This window comes from Acartia tonsa, chromosome 15 (genome assembly GCF_053477335.1).
Source record: "Acartia tonsa isolate MP-2025a chromosome 15, ASM5347733v1, whole genome shotgun sequence".
Taxonomy (NCBI): Eukaryota; Metazoa; Arthropoda; class Copepoda; order Calanoida; family Acartiidae; genus Acartia; species Acartia tonsa.
The window spans coordinates 18,975,662-18,998,179 of record NC_137274.1 but is presented as its reverse complement, the minus strand read 5'-3'; the positions used below and the strand labels follow the sequence as shown (position 1 = coordinate 18,998,179).

Sequence of the window (22,518 nt, the reverse complement as noted above, 5' to 3'; positions counted from 1 at the left end):
GCAATTTTGGTTCGACTTTTATACATTTATATTTTGATTATTCAGTTCTGACACTATACAAGTGTTAATGTCCGTTTGTCCTAACGTTTCAGTTCTTCGCTTTTATGGATGTTGTCATCCTTGTTTATTTATGGGGTGTGTTGAATATCGTTAGGAGAGTGTTAAAACTTAACAAATTTTAATTGCTCTAAAATATATTTTTCTTTTTATAACATTTTATAAATAAGATAATTAAGTTCTTCTTGGCCAAAATCAAATCTAAAAACCTGAAAATAAATAATACAAAGCTTAACAAAGCCCAAATTGTGTAAAAGATTATCCATGTGACGTCATAAAAACGAGGAATTATCCCTCTCTTTTCTGGGGGGATTTTCTTTCCCACTTCTCCTCTCATCTCCTTCATTTTTATGACGTCACATTAGACAGACACATAATTCTATGATACAATATTTAACACTAGTGGCCGGCTACGCCCCTTACACGCCTCTAAGGGCACTTTAAGTGGGGTCGACCCCAGAGAGAGAGGGGACATTTTATAATAACATCTTTGGGGACATTAGTGAATTTTGATTCATTAAGTTGAGTGTTCAAACGTTTCAAAAACTAATTTTAATATACAAAAGGGTGATTTTGTGACACATTATTGGGGATTTACATAATTTTATCGGCCATTGTCTTATCCCTTTAGATTCCTGGGTCAACTTAATTTATTTTTAAGGACCAAAAAGTAGAATTTTTTGGGAGTAAATTTTTTTCCTCATACAAAGGGTTGTGGTCCCCTCCCTCAAAATAGTTATAAAACTTCCTAGGACATATGAGAAGCTTTACTGTAAAGAAAATTATGATTTAATAATGTCCGTGCTTTCACTCAAAGTATTTGTTGTCCTTGTCGCCAAAGTTTTCTTATTCTTTGGCTTAACAACCTTGGGGACTTTTAATTAATTTTTATTGGCTGGTTCATTAAGTTGAGTGTCAAAAAGTTTCAACCAGTAATTGTAATCTACAAAAGTGGTAATTTTGTATATCATCATTGGGGTTCTTGAACAATAATCTATTGGCCATTGTCTTATCCCTTTAGATCCCTGTTAGTATTATCTGAGAAACTTGATTTTTGTGATGATTTCTCTTAGGAGGGTGTTGGTACCCTCCCACAAATTAGTTGTAAACCTTTAAAAAGCTTCACTCTAGGGGGAAAACCATTGCTTAGTGGGATCCTAACCTATAGACAAACAACAACTTTTACAAAATAATAACTCATAAGCTAGTTATGTATATTGTTATTCTGTAATGTTTTTGTTTCTACTAACCTGGGCAGAATTATCAAACTAATGAATACCATACACAGGGGGGTGGCTACAGACAATCTAAATATAGATATATAGATAGATAGATCGATAGATAGATTGATAGATAGATTGATAGATAGATTGATAGATAGATTGATAGATAGATTGATAGATAGATTGATAGATAGATTGATAGATAGATTGATAGATAGATTGATAGATAGATTGATAGATAGATTGATAGATAGATTGATAGATAGATTGATAGATAGATTGATAGATAGATTGATAGATAGATTGATAGATAGATTGATAGATAGATTGATAGATAGATAGATAGATAGATAGATAGATAGATAGATAGATAGATAGATAGATAGAAGGATAGATAGATAGATAGATAGATAGATAGATAGATAGAAGGATAGATCGATAGATAGATTGATAGATAGATAGATAGATAGATAGATAGATAGATAGATAGATAGATATATAGATAGATATATAGATAGATAGATAGATAGATAGATAGATAGATAGATAGATAGATAGATAGATAGATAGATAGATAGATAGATAGATAGATAGATAGATAGATAGATAGATAGATTGATAGATAGATTGATAGATAGATTGATAGATAGATTGATAGATAGATTAATAGATCAATAGATAGATAGATCAATAGATAGATAGATTGATAGATAGATTGATAGATAGATCGATAGATAGATCAATAGATAGATCGATAGATAGATCGATAGATAGATTGATAGATAGATTGATAGATATATTGATAGATTGATAGATAGATTGATAGATAGATTGATAGATAGATTGATAGATAGATTGATAGATAGATTGATAGATAGATTGATAGATAGATTGATAGATAGATTGATAGATAGATTGATAGATAGATTGATAGATAGATTGATAGATAGATTGATAGATAGATTGATAGATAGATTGATAGATAGATTGATAGATAGATTGATAGATAGATTGATAGATAGATTGATAGATAGATTGATAGATAGATTGATAGATAGATTGATAGATAGATTGATAGATAGATTGATAGATAGATTGATAGATATATTGATAGATAGATTGATAGATAGATTGATAGATAGATTGATAGATAGATTGATAGATAGATTGATAGATAGATTGATAGATAGATTGATAGATAGATTGATAGATAGATTGATAGATAGATTGATAGATAGATTGATAGATAGATTGATAGATAGATTGATAGATAGATTGATAGATTGATAGATAGATTGATAGATAGATTGATAGATAGATTGATAGATAGATTGATAGATAGATTGATAGATAGATTGATAGATAGATTGATAGATAGATTGATAGATAGATTGATAGATAGATTGATAGATAGATTGATAGATAGATTGATAGATAGATTGATAGATAGATTGATAGATAGATCAATAGATAGATAGATTAATAGATAGATTGATAGATAGATCAATAGATAGATTGATATATAGATTGATAGATAGATTCATAGTTAGATCAATAGATAGATAGATTGATTGATAGATAGATAGATAGATAAATAGACAAAGAGATAGATAGATAGATACCTTGATAGCATCGATGATAGTTTGAATATGATATTTCCTATCACACAAATTCACCAATGTATTTGTCATCCTAAACAAGTGAACAAGATATATTGGGGGTATAGTCCCATTCGTGACATTGCCTCTTAAGGGGCGTTTCATCATATTTTTGTATTTCTAGCCCCTGCAGGGGTTCTAACCCTGCAGGGCCAATTGCCAAGAGCTACTATGAAAATACGATCGATTAGATGCAATCAAAATTCAATAAAAGCCCAAAATGTTTTTAAACCAACAAATAAGAAAACATTGTAATAAAACTTTGGGACTAGTGTAATAAAGAGCCCAATATCCCCTCCCTCGATGGGCATATTTAGTACTTAAGATGATTTAAGTGATTATCTAGAGAATCCAGAGCATCATCCATTTGTAATGGGATGCGATACTCTAACACCAAAGGTTATTAGGTTAATTAACAGCCATCAGACAACCAACCCTTTGATTGCACGACCTTTATCTGAAAAATCTTAACTTTGCATGGTAGTGAGTTGCGCCTGTTTATGGGCCAAGGCATTCCCCCTACTTTTACTATTAATGTTGTGCACCTGGCATAGCAGCAGCATAAACCATTTTAACGTCTTTAGTTATGACGCGAAGTCAGTCTGAGATTCGAAACTATCACCTTTCCTGCGATGAGCGAATCCGCTACGTGCTGAGGGTTTACCTGAGAGCATAGTCGTTCATGCCAAGATTGAAACAAGTGGCATGGAACTCATCAACAGCAGCAAAGTAACATTTCTTGTGGTGTCTAAACATTTAAAGAGATTTTGAAGTAACATTTCTTATGGTGTCTAAACATTTAAAGAGATTATGAAGTAACATTTCTTGTGGTGTATAAACATTTAAAGAGATCATGAAGTTACATTTCTTGTGGTGTATAAACATTTAAAGAGATTATGAAGTAACATTCCTTGTGGTGTCTAAACATTTAAAGAGATTTTGAAGTAACATTTCTTGTGGTGTCTAAACATTTAAAGAGATTATGTAGCCATTTTTAAACAAGGATGACAACAAACAAAAAAGTGAAGCTCTAAAACACTAGGACAAACATACGTTAACAACGAGTGCCAGAACTGAAAAATCAAAACATGTATAAGTGTTGAATCAAAATTGTTAGTAAATTTGTTGAAACTGCTGAAATACAGGATGATATTTTTTTATCAGGGCCATCTTTTTTAATAGTAGGGGTAACATCTGCTAAAATATTTTCTTGGACCCCTGGGAAACTTTCTTGTAAAGGAGAACCATATCAGTTCAGTGGTTAGTGAAATCCTTCAATAAACACAGACATACATTAAGATATAAAGGCTAGAGGCTACGCCCCTATAGACCTGTAAGGGAGCATGAGGTGTTAGAGGGGAGAGGGGGTGAAGTTTAATTCCCTCATCCCAGCCCATAAATAAGAATCACCTTGGTTGGGTCAGTAGTTAGCAAGTCATTCATGTAACTTAATGCTTGTAAATCTTACTCTTTAATAGGAACATTATCATGGAGGACATGGTTAACTTCATCAGCAACAACATCATATATATAACATTGAGAGTGATCCCTGGGGTACACCACAAAATTATGTATAGTTGTGAGATGCTTGTAGAACTTACTCTTTAAGTGGAACATTATCATGGAGGACATGGTTAACTTCATCAGCAACAACATCACCATTGGCAACTGTCAGAACTAGATTCACCAAATCTTGAACTGTTTGCATCATAAACTATAATAAATATAGAAAGTCTAGATTATTCCAGGAATCTAAAGGGATAAGATATTGACCAATAAATTGATATGCATCCACAATAATGATAAAATTGTAGATTGAAATTAGTGGTTGAAGCTTTTGAACACTTATGTGCCAACCAATCAAAATTAGGCAAAGTCCCCAAAGTTGTTAAGCCAATGTATAAGAAAACATTATTATAAACTTTGGGGACTAGTGTACAAAACAGCCCAATGTCCCCCCTCTCTCTGAGATAATTCTATTATTGGAACAATTCATCCACTTTATTGGTTAAAAAAGTGTACACTTTTGTTATAAAAGGGTAGTTATTTGTTGAATTAACCATATGACAAGTCAGCTTTATATCAGGTATCTAAAGGGATAAGACAATAAGATAAATCGATGTTCATCCCCAATGATGATACACATAGTAACCCCTTCTGAAGATTAAATTTTTTTGGTTGAAACATTTAAACACTTAACTTTATTTACCAACCATTCAAAAGTCCCCAAAGTTGCTAGGCCAGTGTATAAGAAAACGTTATTATAAAACTTTGGGGACTAGTGAAATATCCTAAGATATGCGATTATTTATAGCTGACTTATAATGAACAAATTATGCCCTTATCTTCCAAAATCTGTACACAATATCAACCAATGACATGTCTGGAATGTACCTCATCTCTCATCTTATTGTCTGATTTAAGGAGTATGTCTCTATAGATCATCTCTATTCTCTGGAATAAAATATTAATCCAACAATTAAAAATAATACCTTCCTGTTTGACTGAATCTTTGCCAATTCCATTCTGAAACAAAAAAAATCAACCTTTAACAAAAAATTTACAATTTTACAATTGAAATGATCACATTTTGAAACAAAATGTATTTATTGTACAATATTCTAGTTTCCTTAGTTTTAAGCAATTTTCAATAATGGATTTATCATTAATTGGATTTTACACCAGATTATCATGAACTCTAATAAAGTGAAACTTGTAGCTGGCTAAAAAAAACAATACCTCCCATCAACACCCTTTACCCAATACCCTCCACTACAAATGAATTAACAACATCCTAAATTGACGACATTTTTTCCCTGACAAAAGATCCACATAGATTTAAACCAGTTTTGTTAACCCAAAGGGGCTAAAGGCCGAGGCTAACAAAATGCTAATAATATTGTGATTTTATTTTAATATTCATGAAAAATTGTCTATAATGCAATGCTATACATGATTTTTATGTATGGCTTAGAACCGGTTTTATCTAGCAGATATTAACTTACTGAGCTTGTTGCTTCTGGTCTGCTGGTACAGCTGGATTACTGAGAACCCTGGTCAGAATCTCCACAGGAACCTCGGGGCCAGGAACTGCTGTACGTCCACAGGACAACCAGGAAGGTGGCACCTTAATGATATACAGGTGTATTATCCCTTGTAAAAAAGTAACAGGAAGTCTGTGTGTTTGTGTCAAAAGATCTTGCTAACCACTGAAATGATCGGGTTCTTCTCAACAGGTTAGCTTCTTATAGGTCCCGGGAAGGTATATAACTATTTCTGTGGAGGATTTCTCCACCCTCCCCAGAAAAAATTGACATTAAAAATGAATAAAAAACGCCGCCCTGCAGACATTTTGCAATTAGCTAAAAACATAACCAACACCATCTATTGGCGAAAAAATATATTTGATTTTAAAATATATTGAAAAGAAACAATTTTATGTGTACTAAAGGCCTCTAGGGGCGTAGCCGCTAGTTATAAATATAACACTAAGAGTGATCCTTGGGGTACACAATAAAATTATCCTTAAAAGTAACAGGATGTTTGTGTGTCTGAGTCTGAGTGTATGTAGCAAATGATCTCGCTAACCCCTGAACTGATATGTTTTTTCCTAGGGGTCCAGGGCTTATTAAAGAGAGGTAACAGGATGTCTGAGTGTATGTAGCAAATGATCTCGCTAACCACTGAACTGATATGATTCTGGACCTTCTTATGGGTCTTTTGGAAGGTTTGTAACTATTGTTTGGGAGGGAAAAAAACCACCAATAGAAACGAAATTTCCCTCCCTCTCAACTTTATCTTAATATGCTAAAATTGAACGTTGACTTCCCATTGCTCAAGTGCCTATAGAGGCCTCTAGTATTTATTACATGTATTTAAACATTTTAGAGCTAAAACTTCACATATACTTTCCTCTAAACTTGTTTTTTATCCCCAAGGGTGTAAAATATGGATATAGAATATACTTGGATATTATGAAAATTTGTCGTAAAGTTAGCTTGCTAATATGGACCACATTTATTGGTCAGTTTGTTCATCCAGTAGGAGATGAGGGTATGGGTTCAAGGATTATGGGGGTATTGTTGTTTTAGCCAGCTGCGAGCATCACTTTACATGAAAATCTGTTGCAACATCCAAGTAATAATATATCGAAGGCTGGAATAAATAACTTTTTTCAATTTTTAAATCTGACAATAATTAAAAATTATGACCCCAATGATGATACACAAAACCAGCCCTTCTGAAGATTACAATTAGTTACTGAAACATTTTGACACTCAACTTAATTAACCAGCTAATCAAAATACAGAAATGCTCCCAAAGCCAACGAATAAGAAAATGATATTATTATAAACAGCCCAATGTCTCCGCCCTCCCTAATAAAAAAATGTTGTTGTAATTATAATTTGAATTAATTAAGTAAGTGTTTTGATTCAAAAGTCAAAGAGTAAAAGATAAGTTAAAATAAAATTGACATAGAAACTCAATTTTTTTCATTTATTTTTAAGAATTGTCTTATCTTTGAAATAACAAATAATTACGTCTTTTAAAACAAATATTAGGATTAATAAACAACAGTTTTTTTGGGAAATAAATAGAGAGAGATGTGACAATGGACTGTAAATGTATCTTCCCCCAATAAATATCCCCTCCCTCCGTGTATTATCTCTATGCTGTCATGATAAAGGTGTCCAATCCTGAAAAGGAGAACCGTATCGGTTCAGCGGTTTGCGAGAACCTTTAGTACAGACACACAGACACAGTTCCTGTTACTTAATTATAAGGACTAGTGGCTGCGCCCCTAGCATCTAGGGGCTCTATATTCGATGGAATATGGAAGGGCAGAAAAATATCCAGACTTTATATAAGTATGTAATAGCCTAAAACCATCCCTGAACCTTTAAGAATCTTCCATAAAAAGGAGGACCATATCGGTTCAGCAGCTAGCGAGATCCTTCCCTACAGACAAAAATAGCTTACTACTTTATATAATAGGATTGTCTTATCCCCTTAGATCCATGATTGATCAGACCAGGACATGATTGCAACAGTATCCAAACTTTTCCACCAATATTATATGCTTCTTACCGGCACAGGATTGATATCTGCCATGGACTCTCCCTGGAACATTCCAACTGGCATCTTACTTATACTCATGTCACCTGACAATACATTTATTATTATAGATGGATAATTCCAACTGGCATCTGGCTTATACTCATGTCACCTGACAATACATTTATTATTATAGATGGATAATTCAACAAACAGAGAAAGAGAGAAAGGAGACAATTGGGCTTTTTTAATACACAAGTCCCCAGTAGTTTTAAAATAACGTTATCTTATTTGTTGGACTGCTGGTTTAAATCTCATAATTGTTCATTTTTGTATCCGTGGAAAGCTATTTATAATACGCTGCAAGAAATAACTATTCCCTCATAGTATCTTATCAAGCATAGAACAAATCTCCCACCCCCCCCCCCCCCTCCCTCTCTTAATCTTATAATTATACATTTTTATATTCGTAAAAAAAGGTATTAATATGATGCTAGACATAATTTTTCAGTAGGGCTGAGAAACAGTTCTAATCCACCGGATATTAAGCAGTTTTAAAGCAATACGGGAATAGTTATTTCTCGCATTGTATTATAAACAACTTTCCGCGGATATAGAATGTACAATTATAAGATTTAGACCAGTTTTTTTAGCCCCGAGGTGCCGAAGACTGGTTTGAATCTTATGATTGTACATTTTTATATTCATAGAAAGCTGTATATAATACGATGCTAGACATAGTTTTTTCATATGGCTTATCCACTGGAATTGAATGAATATGAGAAAGAGTTTTACCAAATTGGCAGACAGTGCTGGTGTTGGTCTCCTTCTTAACAATCTTATACTGCTCCTCAAGAGTTTCTTTCTCTAGGTCTTCTTTATCAGAATCTTCCAGCCACTTGAATGAAGATTTTATTAGTAGGGTTGGGCTGGATATCCGGTCATTTTTAATATCCTTCAGAATACCAGATATCTAAGGCCAGATATCCGGTAATTTGCAAGATTTTAGGCCAGATATTCGGCCTAACCCTATTTATTATTAAATAGCTTTTTGCAATTTTAGCGGACCAACCTACAATTAAGAATGTCTGCACTGCTGAAAAAATGTTAAAATATCTTTTTAAGGTCAAATATGATTTGAATTTTATTAAATTTGTGATTCCTTTACCTTAAAAGCAATAGAGGGAAGGAATCTTTTGTTATTGTACTTAACCTGCCTTAATTCTGTGAATATTGTCTTATCATGTGTTGAACCTTTCCCCATACAAATGAGTTTGGTAGCCCTGATATGCCCACGGCACAAGCTAACAAAACTGCAATTTGCATGGATCTGTCTACTTTGCATAGAAATAAAATTAAATACCTTTATAGAGTAAACATCGCCAAGGAAAGTCTTTCTTGCGGGATCGTAGTAGCAAGCATATGAGGAGGTGGTGGCGTTGCTGGCGGTTGTGGCAAACACATTCATAGCATCATTACCACCATCAAGGAAACCCTTAACAACAACATATTTACATTATCCTTTAAAAGACCAGTCTTTAATTCACATAGTAAAATTAATTTTAGCCTATGGGTTTTTTTGAGTTTTATCTCAAGCATAAAATCAATGATTTTTTAACTACAAAAATACAAGTTGAAATTTAAGTTTAGACAAAAAAAATCCTAGGTAACAGATTTTTCTTTCTTTACAAAAAATTGGATTTTTCATGGAGCTCAGAGTTTTGAAAATTCCTTAAGGTGTTTTAAAGTTGATGAATGGGGTCCCTACCCCAAAAAAACTTAATTTTACGTTATAAAATAATTAAATAAGACTATTTACCCATGGATCTAAAGGGATAAGACATTCAATCTAAAAATTTATCAAAAATACTCAAAGTAGCCAAGGATTGAGATGATGTTGTTATAAAACTTTGAGTACCAGTATAATTTATCCCTCCAATGACCCCTCCATCCCTAGATATTTACCTCAAACATGGAACCAGATTCACAAGCTTCAATGTAGAAGACAAGCTTTCCATACCTGAGTTTAAACAAGATTAGTTGTCATGAAAACTTATGCCTTTTTATACTGAAAATAGTTATTTCTCGCATTGTATTATAAACAGCTTTTCACGGATATAAAATATACAATTATAAGATTAAAGTTTTTTTTATCCCCAAGATGCCAAAGTTGAAGAAGGGGAGAATTTGAGTTCAATTCCAAGGTAATCTGAAAACCCTTACCCTAAGCCCCTTTTACGGAAAGCATTATTCAACTCGGTGACTTAATTTGTGACACCTGCCATACTCAGCAACGATGAGGTAAAAGGAGTAGCTCCCCTCAGACAGCTGGCCAAGTCATAATGTACTTTAACATGGAGCTTTAAAGCCCTAGTGTCTCGTTTCTTAGGTCCAAACACTAAGAAACAATGGCTACACACACAAACATTTTTATAGATCTGTCTACTTTTTGTCTATTTTCCAGTTTATCTTCTACTTTGCACTTACTATCCTCTAAGGACTTACATTTTCTTTGCAAACATATCCTTGATAGCATCATGAAGGTCATCACTCTGAGTAGTAGTATATACAATTTCATTTTATACCCAATTATACTAGAAATCATAGAGTAGTAGTATATACAATTTCATTTTATACCCAATTATACTAGAAATCACAGAGTAGTAGTATATTCAATTTCATTTTATACCCAATTATACTAGAAATCATAGAGTAGTAGTATATACAATTTCATTTTATACCCAATTATACTAGAAATCATAGAGTAGTAGTATATACAATTTCATTTTATACCCAATTATACTAGAAATCACAGAGTAGTAGTATATACAATTTCATTTTATACCCAATTATAATAGAAATCACAAGAATTACAACATCCATAATAGAGATGTTATCTGTCAGTGTGTCCATTTGTCTGTTTTTACCAACAGATCCCACTAAAAGCTGAACCAATATGGTTCTCATTTACAATGTAGCTTCTGGGAAGGTTTATAACAATTTTGGGGGAGTGTACTTCTATCCTCTAAAGAGATATCACCCCTTAAAAATGAACTCCACCCCAAAATGTTCCATTTACTTTTTTTTCAAAAATAGAATTGAAAATTAGGAAAGGTCAAGAGGTGACTTCCCCTCCCCTGAAGAACCCCTAGAGTCCTCTAGGGGCATATCAGCTAGTAAGACAAATAGGAACAAGTATAGGAAATGTTATGACTATATCATTGGTTTAAAAGTGTACACATTCTACTAATTATCTAGAATAGATAAATTCTAGTCATCCAATTCCTATTTTTAGATTGGATGACTTATTGTGATTGATTGACCCCAATGGATAAAAATATTGACATTGTATTTTCCTTGAGAATAGCTTGTCCAAATCCAAGTAGGCCCTAAAACAAATAACATATTTACAGATAGGGAGTAAAGGAAAAATTGATTAATTTGATTGATTGATTGTCTCTTAGTGTTTGGACCTAAGTTCTCCTAGATGGGATGTAATCTACTTTACTTGGATCTGTCTACTTTTAGATCTGTCTACTTTGTATATATCTGTCTACTTTGCATAGATCTGTATACTTTGCATAGATCTGTCTACTTTGCATAGATCTGTCTACTTTGCATAGATCTGTCTACTTTGCATTGATCCGTCTACTTTGCATAGATCTGTCTACTTTGCATAGATCTGTCTACTTTGCATAGATCTGTCTACTTTGCATTGATCTGTCTACTTTGCATAGATCTGTCTACTTTGCATAGATCTGTCTACTTTGCATAGATCTGTCTACTTTACATGGATCTGTCTACTTTGCATAGATCTGTCTACTTTGCATGGATCTGTCTACTTTGCATAGATCTGTCTACTTTGCATAGATCTGTCTACTTTGCATAGATCTGTATATTTTACCTAGAATTGTTAGGTGTTACTTAACCTAATACCCTGGTTGTTTGAATGGAAAAGGAGAGATTTTGCTCCTCTTAATTATCCTGGGTTGTTGGACCAGACGTTAAAGTGTCATGGACAGTATCCTCACAAATATGAGGTAATCTGTTTACTTTGGCTAGATCTGTCTACTTTGCATCTATCTGGATTTGTCTACTTTGCTGTTATCTCTCTTCATAGTATGGATATGTCTACTATACACAAATTGAAAACCCTACCTTAGCACCATGATCCGCAAAGTATACAAATACATGATCCTTCTCAGTTGACTTCAGAGTCTTTCCAGAGCCTTCATTGATCTCCTCACCTCGCAACACCTTTACAAATCATCGGATTATAACAACTTTCCTTTTCTGAAGCTGGTAAAAGTGCTTTGTAAAATATGGAGGAAAATTCAAAATCTTCCTGCTCAAATAGATTTCCAGTTATAACTGTCCTAATCTTAACCTTTTTTGACATTAACAGAGAATAATTGAAATTGTACCAGCTTGGTTGTGGTTTAGTTTATTATACTTCTGGTCTTATTGGTAACAAATTATAATTTCCCAGAATGGTTTCAAAACAGAATAATATCCCCTGAATTAGAACTGGTTCTCAGCCATAATAAAAAATCATTTATAGAATTGTATTACAGAAATTTTTCACAATTATTAAAATGAAAATCTTAAACTTGTAATTTTTCATTTTAATAACAGTGGAAAGCTGTCTATAATAGGAAGCGATAAATAACTAATAAGATTTAAAGCATAAAGTGTATTGAAGAACAGACCCTTATCAAAGAAAATAAGAAATTTTATTGATCCTTACCTTTAAGAATAGATCAGGCCTGACAGCATTACAGGTATAATCCTTGGGGACTCCAGCATAGACATCTGTTCCATTTGGATGATTGATAATTTTACCTAAAAAGGACCAGTTTTAAAATCTTTATGCATAATATATAGAGAGAGAGTAGATTATATAGGGTTGGGTTTTTAAATTACCTGGAGTTGGGTATTAAATTAATGGAGTTATGCTTTTAAATTACCAAGAGATGGATTTTAAATGGAGATATAAAAAGTGTCATATGTGACATCATAAAAATAGGTCTAAACATCTCTTTCTTAGGGGTTTCCTTTCCCACTTCTCCTCTCATCCTTCCTTTTTAGATGTATTTTTATGACGTCACACATAAATCTTTCCGTATCTCCTTTTAAATTATCTGGAGTTAGGTTTTTAAATTACTAAGAGTTGTGTTTTTAAATTACCAGAGTTGGGTTTTTAATTACCTGGAGCTGTGTTTTTAAATTACCTAGAATAGGTTTTTAAATACCTGGAGTTGAGTTTTAAATTACTCAGAGTTGGGTTTTTAAATTACCTGGAGTTGGGTATTAAATCACCTGGAGTTGGGTATTAAATCACCTGGAGTTTGGTTTTAAATGGAGATACGGAAAGTGTCTTGTGTGACGTCATAAAAATATTTCTAAATCCATCTCTTTTATAGGGGTTTCCTTTCCCACTTTTCCTCTCATCCTACCTTTTAGTCGTATTTTTATTATGTCACATATGAATCTTTCCATATCTCCTTAAAATTATCTGGAGTTATCTGTTATTTTAATTACACGGAGTTGGGTTTTTAAATTACCAGGAGTTGGGTTTTAAATTACCCAGAGTTGAGCTTTTAAATTACCCAGAGTTTGGTTTTAAATGGAGATATGAAAAGTGTCATGGGTGACGTCATAAAAATAGGTCTAAAACATCTTTTATTTCGGGGTTTCTCACTTTTCTCTCCTTTTTATACGTATATATGTCATCACATATGCCACTTTCCATATCTTCTAGACATGGGTTTAAATTACCTGGAGTTGGGTTTTCTGGGTTGTTTGCAATATCATCATACATCATAACAATAATATGATCATCAGGAATACCATGGCTATGTACTAAATAATAATATGATCATCAGGAATACCATGGCTATGAACTAAACAATAATATGATCATCAGGAATACCATGGCTATGAACTAAATAATAATATGATCATCAGGAATACCATGGTTATGAACTAAACAATAATATGATCATCAGGAATACCAGGGCTATGTACTAAATATTAATATGATCATCAGGAATACCATGGCTATGTACTAAACAATAATATGATCATCAGGAATACCATGGCTATGAACTAAATAATAATATGATCATCAGGAATACCATGGCTATGAACTAAACAATAATATGATCATCAGGAATACCATGGCTATGAACTAAATAATAATATGATCATCAGGAATACCATGGTTATGAACTAAACAATAATATGATCATCAGGAATACCATGGCTATGTACTAAACAATAGAATGATCATCAGGAATACCATGGTTATGAACTAAACAATAATATGATCATCAGGAATACCATGGTTATGTACTAAACAATAATATGATCATCAGGAATACCATGGCTATGTACTAAACAATGATATTATCATCAGGAATACCATGGTTATGTACTAAATAATAATATGATCATCAGGAATACCCTGGCTATGTACTAAACAATAATATTATCATCAGGAATACCATGGCTATGTACTAAACAATAATATGATCATCAGGAATACCATGGCTATGTACTAAACAATAATATGATCATCAGGAATACCATGGCTATGAACTAAATAATAATATGATCATCAGGAATACCATGGCTATGAACTAAACAATAATATTATCATCAGGAATACCATGGCTATGTACTAAACAATAATATGATCATCAGGAATACCATGGCTATGTACTAAATAATAATATGATCATCAGGAATACCATGGTTATGTACTAAATAATAATATGATCATCAGGAATACCATGGTTATGAACTAAATAATAATATGATCATCAGGAATACCATGGCTATGAACTAAACAATAATATGATCATCAGGAATACCATGGCTATGAACTAAATAATATGATCATCAGGAATACCATGGCTATGTACTAAACAATAATATGATCATCAGGAATACCATGGCTATGTACTAAATAATAATATGATCATCAGAAATACCATGGCTATGAACTAAATAATATGATCATCAGGAATACCATGGCTATGTACTAAATAATATGATCATCAGGAATATCATGGCTATGAACTAAATAATAATATGATCATCAGGAATACCATGGTTATGTACTAAACAATAATATGACCATCAGGAATACCATGGCTATGTACTAAACAATAATATGATCATCAGGAATACCATGGCTATGTACTAAACAATAATATGATCATCAGGAATACCATGGCTATGTACTAAACAATAATATGATCATCAGGAATACCATGGCTATGTACTAAACAATGATATTATCATCAGGAATACCATGGCTATGAACTAAATAATAATATGATCATCAGGAATACCATGGCTATGTACTAAATAATAATATTATCATCAGGAATACCATGGCTATGTACTAAACAATAATATGATCATCAGGAATACCATGGCTATGTACTAAATAATATGATCATCAGGAATACCATGGCTATGAACTAAATAATAATATGATCATCAGGAATACCATGGCTATGAACTAAACAATAATATGATCATCAGGAATACCCTGGCTATGTACTAAATAATAATATGATCATCAGGAATACCATGGCTATGAACTAAATAATATGATCATCAGGAATACCATGGCTATGTACTAAACAATAATATGATCATCAGGAATACCATGGCTATGTACTAAATAATAATATGATCATCAGAAATACCATGGTTATGAACTAAACAATAATATGATCATCAGGAATACCATGGCTATGTACTAAACAATAATATGATCATCAGGAATACCATGGCTATGTACTAAATAATATGATCATCAGGAATATCATGGCTATGAACTAAATAATAATATGATCATCAGGAATATCATGGCTATGAACTAAATAATAATATGATCATCAGGAATACCATGGTTATGTACTAAACAATAATATGATCATCAGGAATACCATGGCTATGTACTAAACAATAATATGATCATCAGGAATACCATGGCTATGTACTAAACAATAATATGATCATCAGGAATACCATGGCTATGTACTAAATAATATGATCATCAGGAATATCATGGCTATGTACTAAATAATAATATGATCATCAGGAATACCATGGCTATGAACTAAATAATAATATGATCATCAGGAATACCATGGCTATGAACTAAACAATAATATGATCATCAGGAATACCATGGCTATGTACTAAACAATAATATGATCATCAGGAATATCATGGCTATGAACTAAATAATAATATTATCATCAGGAATACCATGGCTATGAACTAAACAATAATATGATCATCAGGAATATCATGGCTATGTACTAAACAATAATATGATCATCAGGAATATCATGGCTATGTACTAAATAATAATATGATCATCAGGAATACCATGGCTATGAACTAAATAATAATATGATCATCAGGAATATCATGGCTATGTACTAAATAATAATATGATCATCAGGAATACCATGGTTATGTACTAAATAATAATATGATCATCATGAATACCATGGCTATGTACTAAATAATAATATGATCATCAGGAATACCATAGCTATGAAATAAATAATAATATGATCATCAGGAATACCATGGCTATGAACTAAATAATAATATGATCATCATGAATACCATGGCTATGTACTAAACAATAATATGATCATCAGGAATACCATGGTTATGTACTAAATAATAATATGATCATCAGGAATACCATGGCTATGAACTAAATAATAATATGATCATCATGAATACCATGGCTATGTACTAAACAATAATATGATCATCAGGAATACCATGGTTATGTACTAAATAATAATATGATCATCAGGAATACCATGGCTATGTACTAAATAATAATATGATCATCAGGAATACCATGGCTATGTACTAAATAATAATATTATCATCAGGAATACCATGGCTATGAACTAAATAATAATATGATCATCAGGAATACCATGGTTATGTACTAAATAATAATATGATCATCAGGAATACCATGGCTATGAACTAAATAATAATATGATCATCAGGAATACCATGGTTATGTACTAAATAATAATATTATCATCAGGAATACCATGGCTATGAACTAAATAATAATATGATCATCAGGAATACCATGGTTATGTACTAAATAATAATATGATCATCAGGAATACCATGGCTATGAACTAAACAATAATATGATCATCAGGAATACCATGGTTATGTACTAAATAATATGATCATCAGGAATACCATGGCTATGTACTAAACAATAATATGATCATCAGGAATACCATGGTTATGTACTAAATAATATGATCATCAGGAATACCATGGCTATGAACTAAACAAACAGCCATAAACTTTTACAATAGATATAAAAGATTTAGATACACATTCTCTAAATCAGCCAATAGGAAAAATAGTTGAGGAACAATCCATCCATATTATTGGTTAGAAAAATGGGTAGTTTTTTCATTTCATTGATTCTGCTAGAAATTCCTTTATCAATTGTCAAAATTAGTCTGGTACACACACACTCACACACACAGACTGGTACACATACACACACACATACATACATACATTTCCAATAGGAAAATAGTTGAGAAACAATTTAGCCATATTATTGGTCAGAAAAATGGGCAATTTTCATTTCATTTCATTTGTATAATGAGTCAGCTAAAAAAGTAGAATTTTTAAAATAAATTATTTCATTGCTTGTATAAACAAAATGAATGATATATTACAATAAATATACAAAAGTTAAAAAGGTTCTTCTGCTTGGAATCCCTTTTTAAGTTATACATATTGTCAGGTCAGAATGTCCATCTAGATCTTCTGGTCTGACTTTTGTACAAAGTAACTATCTATTGTCAAATTTATGTCATTATAAAAATGGTACACATACACGCACAGACTGGTACACACACACACACACACACACAATGGTACAAACAATCAGACTGGTACACAAACACACACACATTTTGGCACACACACACACACACACACATAGAATGGTACACACACACTCAGACTGGTACACAAACACACACACATAGAATTGTACACAACACTCAGACTGGTACACAAACATACACACACACACATTCTGGTACACACACACATACAGACTGGTACACACACACACATTCTGGTACACATACACAGAGACTGCTACACACACATAAAGACTGGTACACACACACACCCTACACAGACAGGTACACAAGCACACCAATATACTCAAAATGGTACACGCACACACACACCAACTTTCAGACTGGTACACAAGCACACACAAAAAACCACAAACACACACACACAGAGTGGTACACAAGCACACACACTTATTTTGGAAATAATCAATTCCAGCAACTTTAATCCAATCTTTGGTAATTTGAATAAAATCCTTACCGACTTGATATGCATGGCAGACGTCAGCCTTAATAAACAGAAAATAATATTAGTTTTCGATACAACATTTGATGCTTTCCCTTAAAGTACCATGTCAAGCACTGACCCACCACACCTTATTTTAAGATAAATTAAAAATAAAGAGAGGGGGGTAGTTTGCCATTTTTTTGTTTATTACTTTAGGTTATACTAGGTGAAATTTTATGGAGGGGAGGAGCAATTTTTTTATAGGGGCAATTTCTATTAGGAGGGTGGTCGTACCCTCCCCCATAATAGTTACAAACCTTCCCAGGACCTATGAAATAGATAGGTTGGGTTATATTTTATATTGTGTAGCTCTAACAGGTTAGGGTTGGCATGCTCGGGTTAGGGATAGAAAAAAAACAGGAGACGAGGTCTCTAGGTATCTAGTTACCAAGGTATCCAGGTATCTGGGTATCCAGGTTTTTTAGATATCAAGAAATCTAGTAACATCAGGTATCTAGGTATAAAGGCATCTAGGTATCGAGGTATCCAGATACCTAGGTATCTAGATATGCAGGTATCTAGATATCTAGGTATCCAGATATCTAAGTATCCAGGTATCTAGGTATGTACCTGATGCCTATAGTTGTACCATCCATTGCTACCAGCCACTAGAACTAGATATCTAGGTATCTAGATTTCCTAGTATCTAGATATCCAGGTATCTAGGTATCCAGATATCTAGGTATATAGGTATGTACCTGATGTCTATAGTTGTACCATCCATTGCTACCAGCCACTAGAACTAGATATCTAGGTATCTAGATATCCTAGTATCCAGATATCTAGGTATCTAGGTATTTACCTGATGTCTATAGTTGTACCATCCATTGCTACCAGCCACTAGAACAGCCCAAAGCTCACCATCCTTGGAAAGAGAAGATATGAAAAAATAATTTGGACAAACAAACAAAAAAATCACATAGCATATGTTCAGTTGTCATATATAATAAAAAGAAAGTGAGAGATACGCTGTAATTCAAAGAAAGGTAGCTGTCTATAGTGCGCTAGCAAAATGGGATTATATGTCAATGCTTTTGGCTTATGTATTCCATTGACGTCATAGTAGACGGAAAGAGAAAGGGAAGGGGGAAAGAAATTCCCTAGAAAGATATGGGTTATAGGATATTATATGACGTCAATAGCAATGGCCCGTCAAAAGAAATGACATCTATCCCAATTTTGCTAGGGCACTATAGACAGCTACCAAATAAAGACATGAAATCTTTATAAAAGAATAAAAATATTTTGTACATTTTAAACATGACTAACAGACTGAGGGAATCTTCACCCAAAATTTCATCTGTCTATCTTAAGTGACAGTCAAGAAAATCACATATGTACTGGCGGACAAACAGGTAAAAAGAATCATAATGTAGCTTTGCTACTAAAAATGAGATGATAGCTATGTTGAAGAAAATTTTGATTGAAAAATTAGTAGTCCAGCTTTAATAGCAGCTGAGTAAATCCAATTTCCCCCATGATTTTCCCAATTTCTACAGACTGCAAACATACAAACAGTCAAAGAGCATCCTTAGCCTGATTGATTGCTCCCAGGAGGACCACATTACGGACGGACGGATGGACAAAAATAATTATAGAGTAGCTTCGCTACTAAAAATTAAAATATTACCTCTGGAGCCTTTGGAATGTCTTCAAGTCTGAGGGCGGAAGAACACCCGAAAGACAACAGGACAACAAGTCCTAAAATAACAAATTTTTAAAATAAGTATTTATGCCTTGACTGACATCATTTCAAATAATTGGTAGCGTTGGGTCGGATATCCGGCCATTCTAAATATCCGGCCGGCAACCGGATATTTAAAATTTTCGGATACCGGATATTCAGCTGATTTATAATGTTGTGTATCCGGTTATCCGGCTGGATAAAGGGTAATTTGCCGGAAATCCAGCCTTAAAAATCATCCGGGTATCCGGCCAATAGAGTATCCGGCCCAACACTACTAACTGGTGTACAAAAATCTTCACAGAAAATCAATTTCAAACAGGAGCCGGGAAAATCACTTTCCACCCAAACTGACAGAATGACGGACAGACAAAGTGAATTATAGAATAGCTTCGCTACTAAATAAGCATTACAAACTGATAGAATGACGGACAGACATAGTGAATTATAGAATAGCTTCGCTACTAAATAAGCATTACAAACTGATAGAATGACGGACAGACAAAGTGAATTATAGAATAGCTTCGCTACTAAATAAGCATTACAAACTGATAGAATGACGGACAGACATAGTGAATTATAGAATAGCTTCGCTACTAAATAAGCATTACAAACTGATAGAATGACGGACAGACAAAGTGAACTATAGAATAGCTTCGCTACTAAATAAGCATTACAAACTGATAGAATGACGGACAGACAAAGTGAATTATAGAATAGCTTTGCTACTAAATAAGCAGTACAAACTGATAGAATGACGGACAGACAAAGTGAATTATAGAATAGCTTCGCTACTAAATAAGCATTACAAACTGATAGAATGACGGACAGACATAGTGAATTATAGAATAGCTTCGCTACTAAATAAGCAGTACAAACTGATAGAATGACGGACAGACATAGTGAATTATAGAATAGCTTCGCTACTAAATAAGCATTACAAACTGATAGAATGACGGACAGACAAAGTGAATTATAGAATAGCTTCGCTACTAAATAAGCATTACAAACTGACAGAATGACGGACAGACAAAGTGAATTATAGAATAGCTTCGCTACTAAAATGGAAGACGAAATAAGTTGCTCAATGTGACGTCATAAAAATTGTGGGATTATCCATCTCTTATTTAGGGGTTTTCTTTCCCACTCACCCTCTACTCATCCCTCATTTTTATGACGTCAGAATTTTTTTGGAGGAACTTTCTTCGTCTTCCTAAAATGTGATGATAGGCAGGGATCTAAAGTGATAAGACAAAGAACAATAAATTGATGTACAACCACATTGATGATAAACAAAATTACCCCTTCTGTATAAATATTGGGCACTACTAGGTTGGTCTAACTAATCACAATTTAATAAAAGCACCCAAAGTTTTTAAAAAGTATTTTGGTGGAGGGTACCACAACCCTCTCAAGAGAAATTACCCATAGAAAAAATTACTCCCTCCCCCCTAATTTTTTTTTTCTTTTAAAACTAAAATTAAAAAGGGGAGAGGGGTTCGAATTCAACTCCCCACTACCGTAAGTGCTCCTAGAGGTATCTAGGGGGCGTAGCCGCTGGTTTTAAAACAAAATCCATGAAAGTGAATCTCTGAAATGGAAGGACAAATAAACATAAACACTTGTAGAGTGTCGAACCAGAATATTATTACATGAGTCTAAAAAATATTGTAAGTAAAGTAGTTGCAAAACTGCTTATATACAGAATACTGTTTAAGAACATACTCACAGTTTTAGGACTTGATTATAGATATCAGTATACCAAAAATCAGATGAATCGGATAATTTAAACATACAACAATTTGTTGTCAAAAAAGTAAAAAATCAGCATGTTTTAAATGGACTTACGGACATTCTGATAACGATTATAGAGTTGCTGCGCTTTCTAAGTCATACCAAACCCTTATGAAATCATCATGCAACGTTTGAAATTGATAGGACAATTCTAACATGCCTAAGTTAAAGAAAAAAGCTTTCCGTTACGGACGGACCGAACCTAATTAAAGAAAAGTTTTGCTATTAAAATATTGTAGTTATATGTATAAACCTGAAATTAGATATTCTCTTATCATGCTTGTGTGATAACTTATACTGAAAATTTAAATTATTTTTATCTCACTTTCCTTAATCAGGGAGGGAGGGGACATTGGGATGTATTATTACACTATTCCCCCAAAGTTATATATGATAACGTTATTTTATTTGTTGACTTTACAACTTTGGGGACTTTTTGATTGGTTGCTTCATGAAGTTGAGTGTCCACATGTTTAAACCACTAATAGTAATCCGCAGAAGGGAAAATTTTGTGAATTATCATTGGGAATGTACATCAATTTATCGGTCATTGTCTTACTCCTTTAGATTCCTGCTTTTTATC

General features: G+C 33.0%; 2 protein-coding genes across 3 annotated transcripts in view; both read right to left on the bottom strand.

The window, feature by feature from the left end:
• The window catches only part of LOC145307202 (uncharacterized), a 360,433-nt gene that overhangs the window by 297,371 nt on the left and 40,544 nt on the right, over positions 1-22,518 (bottom strand). The window lies entirely within an intron of this gene.
• On the bottom strand, positions 177-22,255 carry LOC145307200 (legumain-like). Of its 2 annotated transcripts, XM_080149578.1 has the most exons (20): positions 22,189-22,255; positions 20,088-20,158; positions 19,260-19,322; positions 18,431-18,458; positions 13,772-13,855; positions 12,741-12,835; positions 12,152-12,250; positions 11,352-11,382; positions 10,499-10,547; positions 9,959-10,013; positions 9,357-9,488; positions 8,789-8,891; positions 8,027-8,100; positions 5,944-6,065; positions 5,431-5,464; positions 4,540-4,652; positions 3,603-3,686; positions 2,903-2,972; positions 1,308-1,364; positions 177-266 (listed from the first exon to the last, which is right to left on the bottom strand). In XM_080149578.1, exons 1-19 carry the CDS (start codon positions 22,211-22,213, stop codon positions 1,326-1,328), a joined length of 1,371 nt encoding a protein of 456 aa, XP_080005704.1. In that variant the 5' UTR covers positions 22,214-22,255; the 3' UTR covers positions 177-266; positions 1,308-1,325. The 2 variants fall into 2 exon arrangements, with proteins under 2 accessions (XP_080005704.1, XP_080005705.1); XM_080149579.1 differs by lacking the exons at positions 19,260-19,322; positions 20,088-20,158; positions 22,189-22,255 and adding an exon at positions 19,156-19,224.